This window comes from Macaca mulatta, chromosome X, assembly GCF_049350105.2.
Source record: "Macaca mulatta isolate MMU2019108-1 chromosome X, T2T-MMU8v2.0, whole genome shotgun sequence".
Taxonomy (NCBI): Eukaryota; Metazoa; Chordata; class Mammalia; order Primates; family Cercopithecidae; genus Macaca; species Macaca mulatta.
In genome coordinates, this window is record NC_133426.1 from 115,416,464 (window position 1) to 115,436,815 (window position 20,352).

The following is a 20,352-nucleotide window of genomic DNA, read 5'->3' on the forward strand; positions in this document are numbered from 1 at the left end:
CAAAGAAGACACCTGAATGGCAAATAAGCACATGTAAAGATGCTGAGTATAATTTATCATCTGGGAAATGCAAGTTAAAACCACATTGAGATACCACTTCATAAATATTAGAATTGGCCTTTTTTCAAAAAGGATAACTGACAAAAACTGCTGCTAAGGATGCAAAGTAACTCGAACTCTCATACATTGCTAGTTAATATGCAAAATGGTGCAGCCACTTTGAAAAACAGTTCGACAATTTCTTATATAGTTAAACATTGTCTTTGCACATGACACAACAATTTTACTCCCATAAAAAATGTGAAGCTTCACATAGAAACCTGTAGAACAGTGTTAACAGCAGCTTAGTGCATAATCACCAATAATTGTAAACACCCCAAATGTACCTCAAATGGCAAAAAGATTAACAAAATGTGCATATTCATCTGATAGACTAATACCCAGCAGCAAAAAGCAACTACTGATACACATAATAACATGGATGAATCTCAAATGCATTGTATTAATTGAAAGAAGACATATTCAAAAGGCTACATACTATTTGATTGCATTTGTATGACATTCTGGGAAAGAAAAATCTGTGAGACATAAAATAGATCAGTGGTTGCCAGGTAATTGGGATGTGGGGATGAGCTGACCACAGCACACAGGGGCTTTTTTGGGTTTACGAAAATGTTCTATGTCTTGATTTTAGTGGTGGTTATATGACTATATACCTTTGTGAAAACTCATCAAAGTGTACACTAAAAAGGCGGAATTTTAGTACATGTAAAAATTGTTTAAAGTGAGAGTGACAGAGGGACAGTCAGAAGATGGAGAGATGGACAGTGAAGTTTCTAATGTCAAAGAGATGTTTTACTAATGATGGGAGAAGCTTGAACATGTTTATAAGCCATGGCCCTGAGTTAGTAAAAAGGAAAATGTTGAAGGTTATCTATCTTAAAATATAGGTAACTTGAAAATATATTTTAAACTTATGAATATATAACTGTCCACAATGAGTTACAAGTAGAAGGAATATGTGGTTTGTAATCTTTTGTACTTTTTTGTGAAGTTGATTTAAGTATTGAAGTAGTGATCAGCGTATGTTAAAATATAAGGTTGTAACTATTAATGAATTTCCTGTCCTCTGCTCTGGATACTTATGTGTACTTTTCTTGCTGAATGAATGCCCATCAAAATTCTTGCTTAATATGATATGGTTCCCAAGGACTAGTGACTCAGGTGTTGCTTTTAATATTTAAACTGTATTTGTTTCTTAAAGGTGATGTTGGACCAAATGGACAACCTGGACCAATGGGACCTCCTGGGCTGCCAGGAATAGGTGTTCAAGGACCACCAGGACCACCAGGGATTCCTGGGCCAATAGGTCAACCTGGTAAGATTAGAGTAAATGTGCATTTTGTAGCACTCATAATATATACATTGGTTAGCTCACCAATAAAGTGAAACCTACAAAACGGTCTTCCAGAAACAGCGCTTAAGAAGCAATGTATCTATGTGTATGATTTTATAAAAGTGGAAAAGTACAGGACACAGCATAAAAGCTACTTTAATCCCTGATGTTTGCCCTCTGAGTTTATCTAAAATTGATGATTTCCAATAATGCAATTGCAGTGTGTTATTATTGATATGTAATTGTTGAGCTAGACATAGTCTTGGAAGCAGAGGCCTAGAAACTTCTTGTGCTGATCATTTCAGATCTGAGTAGCTGTGCAGCATTAATAGACCCTTGTGGAACCTCTTAACATTTCTTAGCACATGAGAACTAGAATTAGAGTTCTGCAAAACTTTCTGTAAAAATATATTTTAGGCATTCTCATTTTATTTTTTTTCAATAAGTAACTTGAGATTTTTTCCCTTTTTGCCCCCAAAATAGCAATCATCTTGCAATTCATCAGCACTCCAAATCTTTACTTTTAATATTTTATATTGGATACTCAAAAAGGTCCTTTGTCAACACGTAACCTAATGGGTTTGCCTCTATAGATAGGAAATCATATGGTTCCTCTAAGTTTGTGTGAAAGCATATTGAGTTTCTGGATTCTGAGCTGTCTGGTGATGTGAATTCTCATTATCTTAATCTAGGTAGGTACAATAAAGGCCACCTTGGGGCCATCATTATGTTATTGCAAAGCACCATAATAATTTATGAAATTAAAACAAATATGAAATATTTAATTGTTCCTTAATTCACATGAATACATCTGAAGGCTTAAATACAGAGTTCAGATGTGCATACACTTATTTGAAGCAATGGCTATATATTTCCTGACCTTAAATGACAGTAGATATTTTGTCATTATTCTAAAAATTTAGAAACTCGGGTTAACAATATAAAAAGCCTATAAATGTTACTTTCATTTATGTACTATTTTACAGTTGATTACATGGCACATTATACCCTTTTATGTTCCCTGACATGTCACTACTGATTTAAAACTAACAAAACTTAGAGTGTTGCTTTGAACCAGGCTGTTACAAAATAGCTGCTTTATCAGTTATGGAAAAAACATTCTGTCCAACTAGCATAGCAGAGGGATCTTCAGGAAAAAGCACTTATTTTTAGGTTTGGCTACTAAAGGTTTGACCTGCTGTTTTTTGTTTGTTTGTTTGTTTGTTTGTTTGTTTTCTTTTGAGACAGAGTTTCACTCTTGTTGCCCAGGCTGGAGTGCAATGGTGCGATCTCAGCTCACTACAACCTCCACCTCCCGGGCTCAAACAATTCTCCTGACTCAGCCTCCCGAGTAGCCAGGATTACATGCATGCACCACCACGCCCGACTAATTTTTGTATTTTTAGTAGAGACAGGATTTCACCATGTTGACCAGGCTGGTCTCGAACACCTGATCTCGGGTGATTTGCCCATCTTGGCCTCCCAAAGTGCTGGGATTACAAGTGTGAGCCACTGCGCCCAGCCCCTGCTGTTTCACAGAGGTGGATAAAATGAACTTATCACGTCTAATACGGTGTTTTGTCATTTGTTTCAGTTCCAAAAAGTGCATGAGCCTTTAGAAGCATTTTGAATTCTTAAGTCACAGCTGAGTAAGAATAAAAAGAGGAACACCATTAATATGAATCTAAACAAAATACAAATATGTTAACACGTGTCACACTTTTTCAGATTTACCAGATACTCTGTAATGTTTTATTAATCTAATGTTCTCTCTCTATCCTTCTGTTATATCATATATCTGACAAAGGACTTATAACCAGATATAAATATAATATATAGATAAATATAATATAGATATAAATATGAATATAGATATAAATATAATATAGATATAGATATATTGATTTATAAAGTATAAATAGGATGGGCAGGAAGAAAAGTAATAATGCTGAATTTAACTTCATCTATTTGTGAATATATGTATAGCCATAGAATTAAAGATATTAATATGGTTCAACAAATAAATGAAATTAACAGGAACTAGCATGAAAATTTATTGAATTCACTCTTAATATAGAAATGTTCTCAAATCACAGTACTTTTCATTTTACTATGAGATGGACCACATTTCATATTTATACAAGGCACATATACTCACTTTTTAAGTAAATTTTACTTATATCACCAAAGTAGAATATTATCTTAGTTCATTTAAAAAAATCCTGATTTATGTCCATAAATCTCAATAATAAGGTAATCAGAAAGATTATTACTTATATCTTGACAAACCTACTTATGTTTCATAGCTGAAACTCTAACTATCAATGTTTTTGTAATAAGCTTATTTAATATACTTGTATTTCAATTTGCAATAGGAAAAATGCAAAATATTATATACTTTTATCTCTCTATTGTAGAATGTTTGCATTATGCTTTTCAGGCTTTCCTTTGGACTCCAGTTTTCTATTATTTAATTAAGCTTTTACTATTTGCCTTTCTCTTTTCCAAACCAGGCTATACAATTTAACACGTTTATAAGTTAAGGTCCCCTTGAATATCAATTTTGCATTCCATAGCAGAGAAATAAAAGAAAAATTGCCAAAGGACTAGAAACAAAATATTTTTCATCTCATGACCTACTAACCCAGGCAGAAATGGAGGTTGTTGATTCTTGTTATTTTCTTTGGCCATTTACCTACACAATTACTGTCTTACTGAATTTTTTTAGAGATCGGTTAAATATACTCTATTTCATGTTCACAGATCATATCATAACCAGAATCAAACATGTTATAGTGCCTGTCCAGTCTCAGGACAAAGCGTATGGCTAAATCAGCTAAGGAGGAAAAAAAAATTCATCACCACTAATGTGAATCAAAACAACAACAGCAAAACCCTAGGAATTGTTTATGAATTATTCATGTCATTTTCATAGATGAAGGAGAAAATAGTTTTCTAACACTTTAAGAGGCTACAAAACCCTTGGGTAGGGGGAGGGAGTGTGTATGTGTATGTATGGAAAGTTCTCACGCATAATACGTGTTTTTGAAATTTTCCTTTTTTAATAAACTGGTTCCATTTGGCTGCCAATAAATTTAGAACATCAATATATCTCTATATCACATCTGTAGACATATCCATATAATTCTTGTTATTGTGGGGAAATTTAGCAGAACTTTGGGATTTATATTGACTTCTTCATCCTGCATCTTACCAGGATGTGTATTCCTGACAGTATTCATGGAAAAATCCATGCTATGGAAGGAAGTATAGTATAATGTCTGCTATTACTACTACTAATGATAACGATGAAGAAAGAAATCCTTGCCTAGTGCATGCAAGCTGTTTTTCCATAATCATAGGCTAGTAATTATTGATTTATCTATACCCAACTTGTTGTAGTATAAAATTAAATTAATTTTTAAATTTGAACTAAACTTTAGGAGCTTAAATTCCAAAATGATTATTTAAATCATTAAGTCAGAGATAAACAATTGAAAAGCTGACCTTTACCAAAAGGTAATACTTTTGTGAATGTAAATATTTTATTGGCATTATTGGCAAATGCATTTCATTTATAGAATATGCTATATGAACATCTAAGCAAATGCCTAAAATAAGTTTTTTCACTCATTTCTAATATAAGATAACAGTGAATCAATGTCTAATAACTTCTGTTTGTAGAGTTTTATGTTCTAATCTTTAAATGCTTAGTTGTTTTTCCCCTAACCTAACGAATCTTTTTGCAACTTACTTCTGCTTGGGGGCTCAACTTGCTGCTGAACTGTAATTCCCTGCCTCTTGAACATCAGGTCTACCAGGTACTGTAGTTCTTCCTCAAAAGCCATATCTTAAAGTAAAGCTTTAAACATGGAAAACAAACATTTGTCCAGATTTAAGTCTTTGGTTTATTTTCCTTATTTTATAGAACTGCTCTCTTGGAGCATGTTTCAAAAGATAATTTATTTATATTGAAAACCCAGCTATTAAAAATCTTTGTGAGCTATAATATAACAATAGATAATGATCCATATAAAGCTATAATCGTGTTCACTGTTAGGCATCATATCATCTTTCACAAATATATCAAATCTCTCATTTTTATAGTCTTTTGCTATAAAATGGCAGCATTGGAACCATCGCTACTTTGCCAACTGAGTGTAATTCTCTAATCTTCAAAGTGGATTTTGTCAGTTTAGGGCCATGCTGAAATATGACATAAAACAGATCTTAAAACCCTAGCATCTTACTCTCTACAAAAATAATCACCAGTGAGTCTTCAACAATAAATTTAGGTCTTATTGTTGAAAGGACACTTGGAGTGATCATCTGGCTCAACCCCTAGTTTCCAACTGGTTATGGCATAATCCCCATTTAGCAGATGAGGATCAATGTTAAGTGACTCATGTAAGTTGCACAGCTGGTAGGCTTTGGAGTGTGAACTTAATTCTTTTCCCATAAACACATTCTTTTTTAACCACCTTGCTTTTTGGGGAGAATCAACCTTACAGAAACTTACTAAGGTTAAATATTTTTTGCTGTGTCATTTTTTTTTTCTGTAAAGTCTTGGTTGGAGAAACAAAAGATGACAAAAAATACTAATAGTAATGTATTATTAATGTATTTTTAAAACGATGTGGAAAACAAAGGTAAAATATGATTTAAAATTCAATTTAAGTGACTTATTCAGTAATCAATAATTTTGGGAGCTCATAGAAATGTGTACTAATAATTTATAATACATTAGAGCAATGCAAATTTAAGTGTGGTCAATAGACCAGTGTCGTCGAATAACTGTTATCAGTCTGCAATAGGATTAATATAAACGTTGAGAACAAGCATTTAGAAATTTTTATAGCAATTTGATAGTGTAATTGTATCTGTTGAATATAATAACTAAAAAGGTAGGCTTTTATTTTGCATCTTTGGCTTTTTATTTCAGTTTTAGTAATTTTTATTGTATTTTATAAAAATATTAGTCCGTGATTAACTAGGAATTAAGAAAAGATTGGCCTTTCGCCAGAAATAATTTGAGAAGCACTGTCTTAGAGCAATCTGCTTGAAAATCCTAAAGCTTGATTGTTCAGTTATTTTGTGTGCATGATGTCAAAAGTATCTCTAACTCACTCTTAGGTCTGTTATACACAGGGTTCTATCACTTGTTTACTAGAAATGTAACCAAATACATCTTTTAAAACTACTTCAGTACTGATTAATATTGATATTGTATTAACTAGGTTTACATGGAATACCAGGAGAGAAGGGGGATCCAGGACCTCCTGGACTTGATGTTCCAGGACCCCCAGGTGAAAGAGGCAGTCCAGGGATCCCTGGAGCACCTGGTTCTATAGGACCTCCAGGATCACCAGGGCTTCCAGGAAAAGCAGGTGCCTCTGGATTTCCAGGTAATTTGTTTAAAGTTTTCTCTGATTTGGATTAAGGAAATTAAAACTAATACGACTCTGGCAGATAATTCCCATGTTACCCTTTTCTAGATTGATGTGATCCCTTAAGGAAGAGTATTAAATATCTATGACTGCAGGAAGCTCACTTTGCTATTTTCACTGCACATTTTCCTCTGTGAGAGTTCCAGTTATAGATTACTGTATAACAAACAACCCCAAAAGTTAATGGTTTTAACCAACCTTTTAATTTTGCTGAAGATTTTGCAGCTCTAGAATTAAGGGATGACTTGATTGGGTCATTTATCTCTAACCCACATGGCCCCAGCTGGAGAGTTTGGGGCTGAAAGGTCTACTTCTAAGATGGCACTTCTCTGACATCTGGGTGTTCATTAGCTCACATGTCATCTCATCATCCATGGTACCTCTTCACATGGCTTAGGCGCCTCACATTATGGTAGTATAAGGCTGGTTGCTCCCCTTCCATGGCAGCTGGCTTCCAACAGAGAGAATTTCACAAGAGAAAGTGAGTGTTTCAGAAACTACAGGTAGAAGCGGCAAGATTTTTTTTCTTTCGCTCTCTCTCTTTCTCCCATTCTTTCTTTTTCTCTTTCTTTCTTTCCTTTCTTTCTCTTTCTTTCTTTCTTCCTTCCTTCTTTCCTTCTCTTTCTTTCCTTTCTTTCTTTCTTTCTTTCTCTCTCTCTCCCTTCACTTCTTTTCTTTCTTTCTTTCTTTTTCTTTTTCTTTCTTTCTCTCTTTCTTTCTTTCTCTTTTCTTTCTTTCTTTCTTTTTCCTTTCTTTCTTTCTTTCCTTTTTCTCTTCTTTCTTTCCTCTCTTTCGTTCTCTCCTTCCTTCCTTCCTTCTTTCTTTTTTTTTTTTTTGAGACAGGGTCTCACTCTGTCACCCAGACTGGAGTGCAGTGGGACATGATCACAGCTCACTGCAGCCTCAAACCCCTGGGCTCAAGCCATCTTCTTGCCTCAGTAGGAAGTAGTCCGAAGTAGCTGGGACTACAGGCACATACCACCACACCCAACTATTTTTTTTTTTTCTTTGTAGTAATGGAGTCTCATTATGTTGCCCAGGCTGCCCTCAAACTCCTGGCCTCGAGCAATCCTCCGAGCTCAACCTCCCAAAGTGCTAGGATTATAGGCATGAGCCACCGTGACTGGCCTGCAAGACTTCTTTTAATCTAGGCTTGGGAGTCACACAATGTCATTTAGAAAAGTGTGAGGTACAGAATCAACCCTAGTTCCAAGTGAGGGGTTTATACTAGATTGCATATACTGGGACATATGGTTCACGGGGGAGCCATCTTTAGAGATTAGCTACCAGAGTGAGTCTCCTTATTCATGAGTATCAGCAGTAGTAGGCACGAAGGTCAAAAAGTCTAAAACTTAACAGTGCCTTATCTCCAACCCTCAACAGTTTTCTAGTTGACATCTTAAAACTTACTTTTTATGTTCCCTCAGTCAAAGAAAGGCAAACATTACTTATTGATATTCTTCAAAGGTACCAAAGGTGAAATGGGTATGATGGGACCTCCAGGCCCACCAGGACCTTTGGGAATTCCTGGCAGGAGTGGTGTACCTGGTCTTAAAGGTAATAATCAGGGTTTGCTGCCAGATGTATGTGAGAGGGAAAATTAAACATAGCTATATGTCAGTACAGAATATTTTTGTTGACTGTTTTAAAATGATCAATGCTTACTTGTGTTTCTATGTAACATGGCATTTAAATAGGTCTTGTTTTCAATTTGGTTGCATGCTTAGTTTGGATACCATGATACATGGTAAATGCTTAGCTCAAAATAACAAAATATAAGGATTAAACATTAATTTTTGTTGTTGTTGTTGTTGAGATGGAGTCTTGCTCTGTCACCCAGGCTAGAGTGCAATGGTGTGATCTCAGCTCACTCCAAATTCCACTTCCCGGGTTCACACTATTCTCCTGCCTCAGCCTCCCCAGTAGCTGGGACTACAGGTGCCTGCTACCACGCCCGGCTAATTTTTTTTTTTTTTTTTTTTTTTTTGATAGAGACGGGTTTTCACCATGTTAGCAAAGATGGTCTCGATCTCCTGACCTTGTGATCCGCCCTCCTTGGCCTCCCAAAATGCTGGGATTACAGGCATGAGCCACCGTGCCCAGCCAGATTAAGCATTAATTTTTTATATTCAGCCTCTATCGTTGTCAAGGAGTTCCAGAAGGAGGGATTGTTATCTGAGTGTAAAAATGTGTATGCACTCAAGTAATTCATAGAGTACATCCAAGGTGCATAAATGTTTTGAGTGGCCAGTGGCCTACTCAACTGTGAAACATATGAATAATCTTTATATGCATTAATCTTGGATGGATAAAATGGATATATTGTGTTTTCACACACATTGATTTTAGGTGATGATGGCTTGCAGGGTCAGCCAGGACTTCCTGGCCCTGCAGGAGAAAAAGGTAGTAAAGGAGAGCCTGGCCTTCCAGGCCCTCCTGGACCAATGGATCCAAATCTTCTGGGCTCAAAAGGAGAGAAGGGGGAACCTGGCTTACCAGGTGAGTGAATGAATTTATTTATGAATATTTTTCCTGGTGTATCTGAAGTTTAATTTTTAAATAGCATGGAAAGTGACTTATAATACAAAATTCACCAACAAAGGCACTTAAATGCATCAAATTTTGGTAATAAATATTAATTTTCACTTCATTGATACTGTTTCACCAATCAACTTTTGTTTGAGTATTTTCTTTGTAGTTTCCCTATCACGAGCTTTACCTAACAACTAGTGAGGTTTTAAAATAGACTTAGGCAGCTAACTACTAGCTTTCTAAAAAGTAATACAGGAAAAGGATATATAGCCACAATCACTTGAAAAACAAATTTCAGTGTTTAGGAAATTTGCTAGTCCTTTCATTTTTTTCTTCTTAAAACCAGATGAGGATGAATGGTACATTGCTGTACCACAGTATTTTGATATCCGTATCATACTTGGCTTTCAAATACAGTTCACTGTTATTCTATGTTGGCAGAATAAACAAGTATTGGACTATGAACAGCCAAGCTCAGCCCTGGGGGAAGTCAGTGAAAGTAGATCTAGGGAACAATTGTGTCCATATAGTTATTTTATTAGAAACAAATACAGTGTAAAATATAATGTGGGGCTTTCAATTTTTGTTTTAAAAAAAACCTTTTCCTTTTTATAGAAGTCGTAAAATATGGATAAGCATAAATCATTATATAAAGCACTTAGCACCCAATCTATATAGAATAGCCTTTCAAGCAATATGGAATGTTAAAACTAGCTATATCTGTGTATCTGCAGCTTATAGTAAAGTTTGTGGCTCTTTTTATGTTCTATCCATCAATATTGTCAGTTCATGTGTATGTGTATGTGAGTGTACGCAGATGTTATCAGTTTCCCTATGAGCAGGATTTGTTGGGATTTTTCCTCAAAAAAGAATTAAAAATATTAATGCAGTGTTGTATGTAGTCAAGAAAGAGGCAGAGTCACCTAATTTTTTATGGTTGTTAAAATGAAATGACTTTCTTAGCTTACCCCTTGCAAGGCTTCTTTTCTGTTTCAATTATGCTTCCTGTATAATAGGGGCAGTAAACTATACCTGACCTCTACTATAGGCTTATTAAATATAGTCGGAATCTAAGAGATAACCTAGAGATTATCTGTCCTTATTCCTTATTTCTTCATTTCCATTGTAAGAAAATGAGGCCCAACCTGTTGTTGGGTGGGGGGAGGGGGGAGGGATAGCATTAGGAGATATACCTAATGTAAATGATGAGTTAATGGGTGCAGCACACCAAAATGGCACATGTATACATATGTAACAAACCTGCGCGTTGTGCACATGTACCCTAGAACTTAAAGTATAATAAAAAAAAAAAAAGAAAGAAAAGAAAAGAAAAGAAAATGAGGCCCAAAATAGGAAAGTTATTTCACTACTGAGTGCTCTGAATTTCTTGATGGTAGGTAACTAAAAAGTGAAGGATTTTAGTGTGAGTCCAGTGCTAATAGCCCATACTATATCATAATATCACCAGTTCCTCTAATTTACTTATAGTTTAACACTTGAGCAGCTTGCTTGGCCAAAGTTATTTCATGGATGAATAATATCATCCTAACTTGCCTCTTCTACTCATTCTTGGAAGGTATACCTGGAGTTTCAGGGCCAAAAGGTTATCAGGGCTTGCCTGGAGACCCAGGGCAACCTGGACTGAGTGGACAACCTGGATTACCAGGACCACCAGGTAAGTGTGATAGGCCATTTGTAGCAATTGCTTAGCTGACATTGAATTCTGGATAAATAATTATGTGTTTGTCATGTTTGAAGACGCTGTGGATTTGCTCATGGTAATAAGCTTGGGTAGCTACTGAAATATGGAGCTCACTTTTAGCAAAAATATTGCCCTTTGGCTCTAGTTTCAGCAGTCAAGATTTATAGGATATTTTGCCTTGATTATTCAGTTTCTTCTTTTTGTTGCAGCAGGGTATACACAGAATCAGAAGTGTGATCCAAATAAGGTGTTGTGTTTTGTTACATACATTGCAGAATATATAAATGAGACAATTATCTCATGAAGGCCTGAAGAATTCATCTTGTCCTGCTTTTTTTCTTTTTGCCTTTGGACAAGTCAGTCATTAAACCATGTAAAACAGATGGCTATTGATTCTATTTTTTCCAATTTCTAGGCATGAAAATTTCACAAATTCTCTTGGTAGTCAGTTACAGCATTATTCCTAATAAAACTCTTTCTTGTTTCTTCTTCAGCCACTTTCTTTTAGTTTGTTTCCTAAGGAAATAAAGAGCAGCTGGTCCCCATTCTTACAAAGTCCCTTAAGGTCAGTTATTTGCTCTAGACTCCACACCACATGGCCTTGGTATAGTTGGAAAGAGAAACTCCCTTCCTATCTCTCCCTCACATCTTCTGCATTCTCTTTACCAAGTTGGAAGTCATTGTAAAGGAAAAAAATAAAATAAAGAAGGTTTAAGGCAATACTGTGGTCCTAGGAAAAAACCTAGATGACATCACAGAGCTCAAGCACTTATGTGCTAGGAAAAATGAACAAACAGAGCAGCCATGCCTGTTCAGGGTCACTACCCAGTATCTGTCCACCATCTCTAATCTCTCCCTGGCCTAATGTACTAAACTATATCATAACAGGTTACCACCTTTTCTCTTCCTGATCTCATATAATCAGGCTTTACATGAGAAGCCCATTTCTGAATCTTTTAAAAACAGACTTATTATATTGGATTTATCTGTGAAAATACATTAAGGGTAGTTGTACACATACAACAAATAGCACTTCAAGTGATTGGAATTGTTTTAGGGAAAGAAACAAGGTGTGCTGGTAACTTTTTAATTTTTTTTTAAGTTATATTAGGAGACCTCTATTACCATGGTTATATTGTAATATGTTCCCAAGGAGATGTTTTATGTTGGGTTCTATCTGTGGACCTTAATCATATATTAAAATTTAATCCATCTAATCCCATGTTTATATTTTAATGACTACCCATTCCGTGAAACCAGACAACCCCAAAATTGCTGCATTGTCTTAATTTTACCAATTTGACTTTTCTAGGTCCCAAAGGTAACCCTGGTCTCCCTGGACAGCCAGGTCTTATAGGACCTCCTGGACTTAAAGGAACCATCGGCGATATGGGTTTTCCAGGTGAGTGATGAAAATCTTCCAAATATTTAGTCCCATTAATGAAAGGTGGTTCAATATCTCTTTTTTTGTCAGAAAAGAGACTGGTGTTGATAGGATCAGACTGAAACAATATCTGAGGTAATCAGTGGGTAGAGCTCTATTGTAACACAAAGATTTAAAATGGGAATTAAGGGACAAAATTGTAGAAACCTTAAAAGTTAGAATTCACAAACATCTTCTCTCCAGCTATACCCCTTTTTATTTAAACTTCCTTTAAAAGTAGGCTTTCACATAATTCTGTTTGTGAGTCTCATTATTATCTAACTCAGAGTTTGCGGAGCTTTTTAAAAATCTTTTTGCTTGGTCATATGCATCTTAGATAAGCCACAAGTAAAGCATATTTTATAAAATATTATATATTATCTGTTTTCAACAGGGCCTCAGGGTGTGGAAGGGCCTCCTGGACCTCCTGGAGCTCCTGGACAGCCTGGCTCCCCAGGATTACCTGGACAGAAAGGAGACAAAGGTGATCCTGGTATTTCAAGCATTGGTCTTCCAGGTCTTCCTGGTCCAAAGGTAATCTTTGGCATATACTTTAGGCATATACTTGAGCAGATATGAAATTTTTTAATACTATACTCATTCCTAAGTTTTCATTAAACAAACTATAGAATGCCATATTATATTCTGGATAAGAGATTTATTCCTTTTCTTTTCTCTTAGTTGATAAGAAGATATGTTTTAGGGTTTGTGGCCAGTCCAAAGGAAAAACTTTCTGGTTTCTTTGTTTTTCTTTTATATTAATTTCTGGGTATACTTCAATAATCTCAATGCCTAGTTTTGTCTGATCTTGTTAGTCCATCCCTTTTTAGTGATGGAGTTGTTGGCCTTTGTCCCAATATTATTAACTAATTTGAAAAGACTTATAAACAAAGTGACAGTTAATGATAATGTAGTAGTATTCTTAACTGCATGTCTGAGATAGTCCTTTGAATACAGTTTTACAATTCCCTCTGCTTCTCTCTTCAATGTGAAAACTTTGGTAGTGTTTCTCAAGTAATCAAATTTAGAATTTGTTTCAGAGTCACTGGACTCAACAGGAATTTATTTGACAATTGTTTAGTTCCATGTCAAAAGGTAGTAACTCCTTAATCATATAGTCAGACCACAGACCTAAAGAGTATTAGAAAAGGAATTTTGGTACTCAGTTTTCATGGAAATAGTGAAAGTTCCCACTGATATAAGAATTTACTGAATTATATGTAAGATAATTTTTCTTTTAATATTATATAAAAATACTTTATTTTGATCATCTAATTGATCAGTGTCTTATAAAGAAATAAGAGAAGTTTCTACATGTTCATTTCAGTTTAACAATGTAAAGTTTCTTGAAGTGAACTTTAATTTTCTCTGTTGTATTTTACCAGTGACATATGAATATATGATTTTACTAAAAATAATATAGACATATTGAGAGTAAGAGTGAAAATCTTCTTCATGCCCCATCCTCTTTTTACCATTCCTTTCCTCATAGAGGCCCACTGTCAATAGTTAATATATAAATTTGAATTCCTTGTTCTATACATTTATATATATGCATATAGAGTTTGGGGTTTTTTCTACACATTGGATATATGTAGAATCATGGTGTGCATGTTATTCTATACCTTGCTTTATCACTTACCCCTTTTTATTTCTTTTTTCAATATATCTTAGACAATTTTCTTTGTCGTTGTACATTATATCTGTGGACATATATGTAGCTATTTATAATGTATAGTTTCATAAAAGTGAAATTGTTGGATCAAAGGATAAGTGCATTTAAATTTTTGGCTTTTTAAAACATTTATAATAATGTAACATATGAACTTGATTTAAAAAGTCTGCTTTTTACATGTTCACAAACCCCAACTCCCCAGTTCTTCTTCTCCAGGGTAACCACTTTTAGTAGTTTCTCATGCATTCTTTAAGAAAAGTTTTCTAAATGCATTTATATGCATGCATATACAATATTTCATCAATTTTAATACTCATTTTTTACATCCAAAAAAATCTGATGTTGGAATGCATCTTATTATGGTGGAAAGCATATTACAATTAAAATTGTAAGTATTTTTTCCAAATTATTGATACATGAAATAACGCTGGACCTTCCAAATGTAGATGTTTTCTCATATATTAATTTATACACACAAAATTATACTTTACATCTGCTCTGTACCTAGCTGTCATCACTTAGTAAATCTTGACAAACTTTCTTTATCTGCCTATAAATGTATGCCTAATTATTTTTCATAATTATACAGTATTTTTCTGGGGGTTCACTATAAATAATTTAACTTATTTTGAATACTAAAATTATTTCTAGGTTCGTGATTACAAAAATATTTTGCACTGAAGATTCTTATCCATATTCTTACATACATATCTTAAGAATTTTTGGTAAATATTACGATACAATAAATTTGAGCAGTTGCTAGAACCCAGTATATATGTGCCTTTTCAATATCTATATTTACTGCCAAATTTTCCAATTAATTAACTCTACACCTTTATACTTTCATGATTAGTATAAGAGATTTTCTCCTCATTCTACAGATATTGGGTGTTACCAACTTAAAATTTTTACCAATCTAATGGGTGAAAAGTAGTGTATCATTATTGTTTATATTTGAATTTTCCTGATTACAAGTGGGGTTTCAGATGTTTTTAACTCTTTTGTAAATTGTCTATTTATACTCTTTGCCTCACTTTTTTAGGAGAGGACTTGGTTATGTATTTCCTACTGATTTGTAAAAGTACATTATAAATAGTGAAGATGCATCCACTGTCTGTTATATTTGTTGCAAATATTTTCTCCCAGTCAGTTGTTTGTCTTATAGCATGTTTACAGTGCATTTCATTATGTAGATGTTTGAAATTTTTATGTAGGCAAATTATGTACTCATTTATTTATTCATTCACAATCTATCTATTGAGTATGTATGATATACCAGGTACTGTTTTAGGTGCCGGAGATACAGCCTGAACAAAACAGACAAACTTTCACTGCCTTCATGGAGCTTATATTTAGTCAAGGAGTCATACAATAAACAAAATAAATAAGTCTGTATTATGTTAGAACATGATAAATCTCATGATGAAAAGTAAAGCAAGACTTGATGATAGGAATTTCTGGAAATTGTTGTATTTTGAAATAGGTTACTAAGGGAAGATCTCTCTGATAAGATAGAGCAATGACCTCACTGCAGTAAGAGACTAAGTCATACAAAAACCCTGAGGTGTGAGCATACCTGACATGTTTGAGAAACATAAATGAGGCCATTGTGTTAAACAGAATGAGTGAGGTGAAACTAAGCAGGAGATGAGATTAGATTGGTAATGGGGGAAGGATTATCTAGTGTCATATAGGTCATCATAGTAGGGGCTTTTTACTCCTGAGTGAATTGGGGAGCAAATGGAAAGAGTTAACATGACTGTACATTAATTTTAAGAACTATCACAACACTTGTTTTGGAAAGAGATCGTAGAGGAGCAAGGATGAAAGCAGGGAAACCAGTTATGATGATATTTAAATAATGCAGGCTAACAATGTTGATGGCTTAGATCAAGATAGTGGCAGGGGAATTGATAAGAAATGGACAGATTCTGAATATATTATATATGTCAAGCCAGGAAGATTTGTGTATTGAATATGAGAGAGAGGAATCAAGAATGACTCCAGTTTTTGTCCTGAGGAAATAGAATGCAGTTGCTATATACTAAAATAGAAAAACTTTGAAAAAAGCGGGTTTAGTGAGAAAGATCAGGAGCATAGTTTTTATTTATTTTTATTTATTTATTTATTTACTTATTTATTTTATTATAGTTTAAGTTCTAGGGTTCATGTGCACAACGTGCAGGTTTGTTACATAGGTATACATGTGTCGTGTTGGTTTGCTGCACCCATTAACTCATCATTTACATTAGGTATTTCTCCTAATGCTACCCCTCCCCTATTCCCCCACCCCAGACAGGCCCCAGTGTGTGATGTTCCCCTTCCTGTGTCCAAGTCTTCTCATTGTTTAATTCCCACCTATGAGTGAGCGCATGTGGTGTTTGGTTTTCTGTCTTTGCGATAGTTTGCTCAGAATGATGGTTTCCAGCTGCATCCATGTCGCTACAAAGGACATGAACTCATCCTTTTTTATGGCTGCATAGTATTGCATGGTGTATATGTGCCGTATTTTCTTAATCCAGTCTATCGTTGATGGATATTTGGGTTGGTTCCAAGTCTTTGCTATTGTGAATAGTGCCACAATAAACATACATGTGCATGTGTCTTTATAGCAGCATGATTTATAATCCTTTGGGTATATACCAGGTAATGGGATGGCTGGGTCAAATGGTATTTCTAGTTCTAGATCCTTGAGGAATAGACCAATAATAGGCTCTGACATTAAGTCAATAATTAATAGCCTACCAACCAAAAAAAAGTCCAGGACCAGATGGTTTCACAACCGAATTCTACCAGAAGTACAAACAGGAGCTGGTACCATTCCTTCTGAAACTATTCCAATCAATAGAAAAAGGGGGAATCCTCCCAAACTCATTTTTTGAGGCCAGCATCATCCTGATATAAAAGCCTGGCAGAGACACAACAAACAGAAGAGAATTTTAGACCAATATCCCTGATGAACATCGATGCGAAAATCCTCAGTAAAATACTGGCAAACCGAATCCAGCAGCACATTGAAAAGCTTATGCACCAAGATCAAGTTGGCTTCACCCCTGGGATGCAAGGCTGGTTCAACATACGCAAATAAATAAACGTAATCCATCATATAAACAGAACCAAAGACAAAAACCACATGATTATCTTAATAGATGCAGAAGAGGCCTTTGACAACATTCAACAGCCCTTCATGCTAAAAACTGCCAATAAACTAGGAATTGATGGAACGTATCTCAAAATAATAAGAGCTATTTATGACAAATCCAGAGCCAATATCATACTGAATGGGCAAAAACTGTAAGAATTCCCTTTGAAAACTAGCACAAGACAGGGATGCCCTCTCTCACCACTCCTATTCCACATAGTGTTGGAAGTTCTGGCCAGGGCAATTAGGCAAAAGAAAGAAATAAAGGGTATTCAGTTAGGAAAAGAGGAAGTCAAATTGTTCCTGTTTGCAGATGACCTGATTGTTTATTTAGAAAACCCCATCATCTCGGCCCAAAATCTCCTTAATCTGATAAGCAACTTCAGCAAAGTCTCAGGATCATAGTTTTCTGATTGTTTATATTTTGTTGTTGAAACAGGAAATTCATCAATTGAGAGGGAGAGGGAGGAAGAGGTAAGGAAGGTTTGAGGCCTGTCACATAGATTTTAGGATTTTTTGGAAAAAAAAAATCTTCTACTTATGAAGACTTCTACATCCTGAGATTAGAAAAATAGATTTATATATTTCTTACAGGATTTTCATGGTTTTATTCTATACATTTGCATTTTAATGCATCTGAATTTTTCTGTGTGTTGTGTCAGGTGAGAAACTAACTTTATTTTTTTTCCCTAATAAATATCCAGTTGACTGAGCCTCATTTGTTACAAACTCAATTCTTTACTCACTGGTATAAAATTCTATTTAAATTTTTTTTTCCAAATTTGTTCATGAATTTTTTTTCTGGAATGAGTGAATTTTAACATTTTACGAATGGAACCAAAATTATCATAATAAATTGTCTCTAGATTTTTAATGGATGGTAGCAGAAAAATATGGTTTAATTGGTAAATGTCCAAAGTATATTCAACTCTACAAGTGAGAGGTTAGCTTTTAGTTTTTCTGTGTGACCTACAAGTATATTTCAGTAAGCGAATTTTACACTAAATTTGGAAACTTAACAAAGATGATATTGTAGAAATATTGTAAAGTAGGCTGTTGTTTCTTTCAGATGGTATTATTATACCTTAAAATAGTGACATGTTGAAAAAATAAGATTTTTTAGCTCAGTTCTATTAGGTACAGGTGATCTTTGCTTTGCACAGTTCTGATATGCACAAATTTCAGTTATCATTACTTAACACCAATCCACAACAGCATTGTTTAAATTTTAGTTGCTATGATATATTAGCTCTTCCATTTATAAATCACCATCTAAATAACAGATGTGCATTACAATCAGTGGACAGTAATTTCACTTCTTTCAAATTCTGTCACTAATTAGTAACCATGCATCTGTTCAGTTTATGCACTGACAGTAAAGCATTTAGTTGTGTCACCTCCTTGTCTCCCAGTGGTAAACCAATGTGACATTTTACAAAAATGGATAATCAAAAGAGAAAATTAGCCAACAAAGAAGAAACTGCAGCAAAAAAAAAAAAAAAGGAAAGTGATAACACTGGAAGTAAGGTTTGAATCTAAAGTAAATGGGGTTATAGAAGAAATAGCCAACCATAGAAATGTAGACACTGCCACCATTTGAGAGGCTCTAGATATGCAGGAAGGAACTTAGTGAAGGCAAACTTATCAACATAAATTAGGAAAGGAGCACTGATGGAAAGGATGAAGATGTCACAGAGGAAGTGTTGCCATCACAAATTTCACATTAAAGAAACACTTGGAGATATTTTACAAGTTTGAAAGTATAAAGGTTAACGTGCCGGAAGCTGATCTCAGTTTAGAAACAGTGAGACAATTTCTGTGCCAAGGCATAGAAAAGATGTGTGCTCTGTATTGTAAGTTATATGAGAAGAAGGGAGACACTGTTCAAATTATAGTATTTCTTTTCATCTAAAATGAAAGGGCTGGAGTAGATGGTGTCTAAAATTTCTGGAATTCTAAAATATAATGACTCTATGGAACTATACGAATCTGTAATGTTCTTTTAATATAGTGTAATGATTCTAACCTTCATCACTCCTTTTTAAAATCTAATCATACTACAGATTCATCCCTTTCATAATCCCAGATGGCTTTTATGCTGAAATTGACAAGTGTATCCTAAAATTCATATGGAAGTGCAAGGAACCCAGAATAGTTAAAGAAATCTTGAAAAGAACAGATTTGGAGGACTCACTCTTCTGGATTTCAAAACTTACTACAACTATGATACCAGCACTGGATAGACATAGAGATTGATGGAATAGATAGAGTCCAGAAATACCCATACATTTTTGGTCAACTGATTTTCAACATAGGTACCAAAACAATTTAAAGGGGGTTAAAAATAGTCTTTTCAACAAATGATGCTGGAACATGGATGCAGCTGGAGGCCACTATCCTAAGCAAATTAATGCAGAAGCAGGAAACCAAATAGCACATGTTCTCACTTAAAGTTTGGAGGTAAGCATTGGGTATACATGGACACAAAGAAGGGAACAATTAATTCTAGGTATTCCAAAAAGGAGTAGGGAGTGGGGGAAGTGTCGACAAACCTATTGAGTACTATGTTCACTACTTGGGCAATGGGAACATTAGAAGCCCAAACATCAACATCACATAATATACCCATGTAACACACCTGCATACGTAACCCCTGGATCTAAAATAAGAAACAAAACAAAAATCAAATGATTCTGGGAAAAAAGGATACCTATCTGCAAAAGAATGAATCTGGACCCCTATCTCATACTGTATACAAATATTAACTCCAACTGTATTACTGACCTAAATATAAGAGCTAAACCATAAACATATTAGGATAAAAAAATGACTAAATTCTTGTGACTTTGCATTAGGTAATGGTTTCTTAGCTATGACACTAAAAGCACAAACTAAAGGAAAAATAAATTGGGCTATATTAAAATTCATTAGGTAATGGTTTCTTAGCTATGACACTAAAAGCACAAGCAACTAAAGAAAAAATAAATCGGGCTATATTAAAATTTAATATGTTTTCTGCTGCAAATGATACCATC

The 20,352-nt window shown here is 34.6% G+C and overlaps 1 protein-coding gene across 6 annotated transcripts in view; it reads left to right on the forward strand.

Moving 5' to 3' along the window:
• Positions 1 to 20,352, forward strand: part of COL4A5 (collagen type IV alpha 5 chain) — a 265,725-nt gene that overhangs the window by 180,469 nt on the left and 64,904 nt on the right. For all 6 annotated transcript variants that reach the window (XM_077988274.1, XM_028841868.2, XM_077988275.1 and 3 more), the window contains 7 exons: positions 1,265 to 1,378; positions 6,634 to 6,801; positions 8,311 to 8,400; positions 9,193 to 9,342; positions 10,952 to 11,050; positions 12,390 to 12,479; positions 12,895 to 13,034. In XM_077988274.1, coding sequence (XP_077844400.1) covers positions 1,265 to 1,378; positions 6,634 to 6,801; positions 8,311 to 8,400; positions 9,193 to 9,342; positions 10,952 to 11,050; positions 12,390 to 12,479; positions 12,895 to 13,034 — 851 coding nt within the window. The remainder of the gene's footprint in view (positions 1 to 1,264; positions 1,379 to 6,633; positions 6,802 to 8,310; positions 8,401 to 9,192; positions 9,343 to 10,951; positions 11,051 to 12,389; positions 12,480 to 12,894; positions 13,035 to 20,352) is intronic.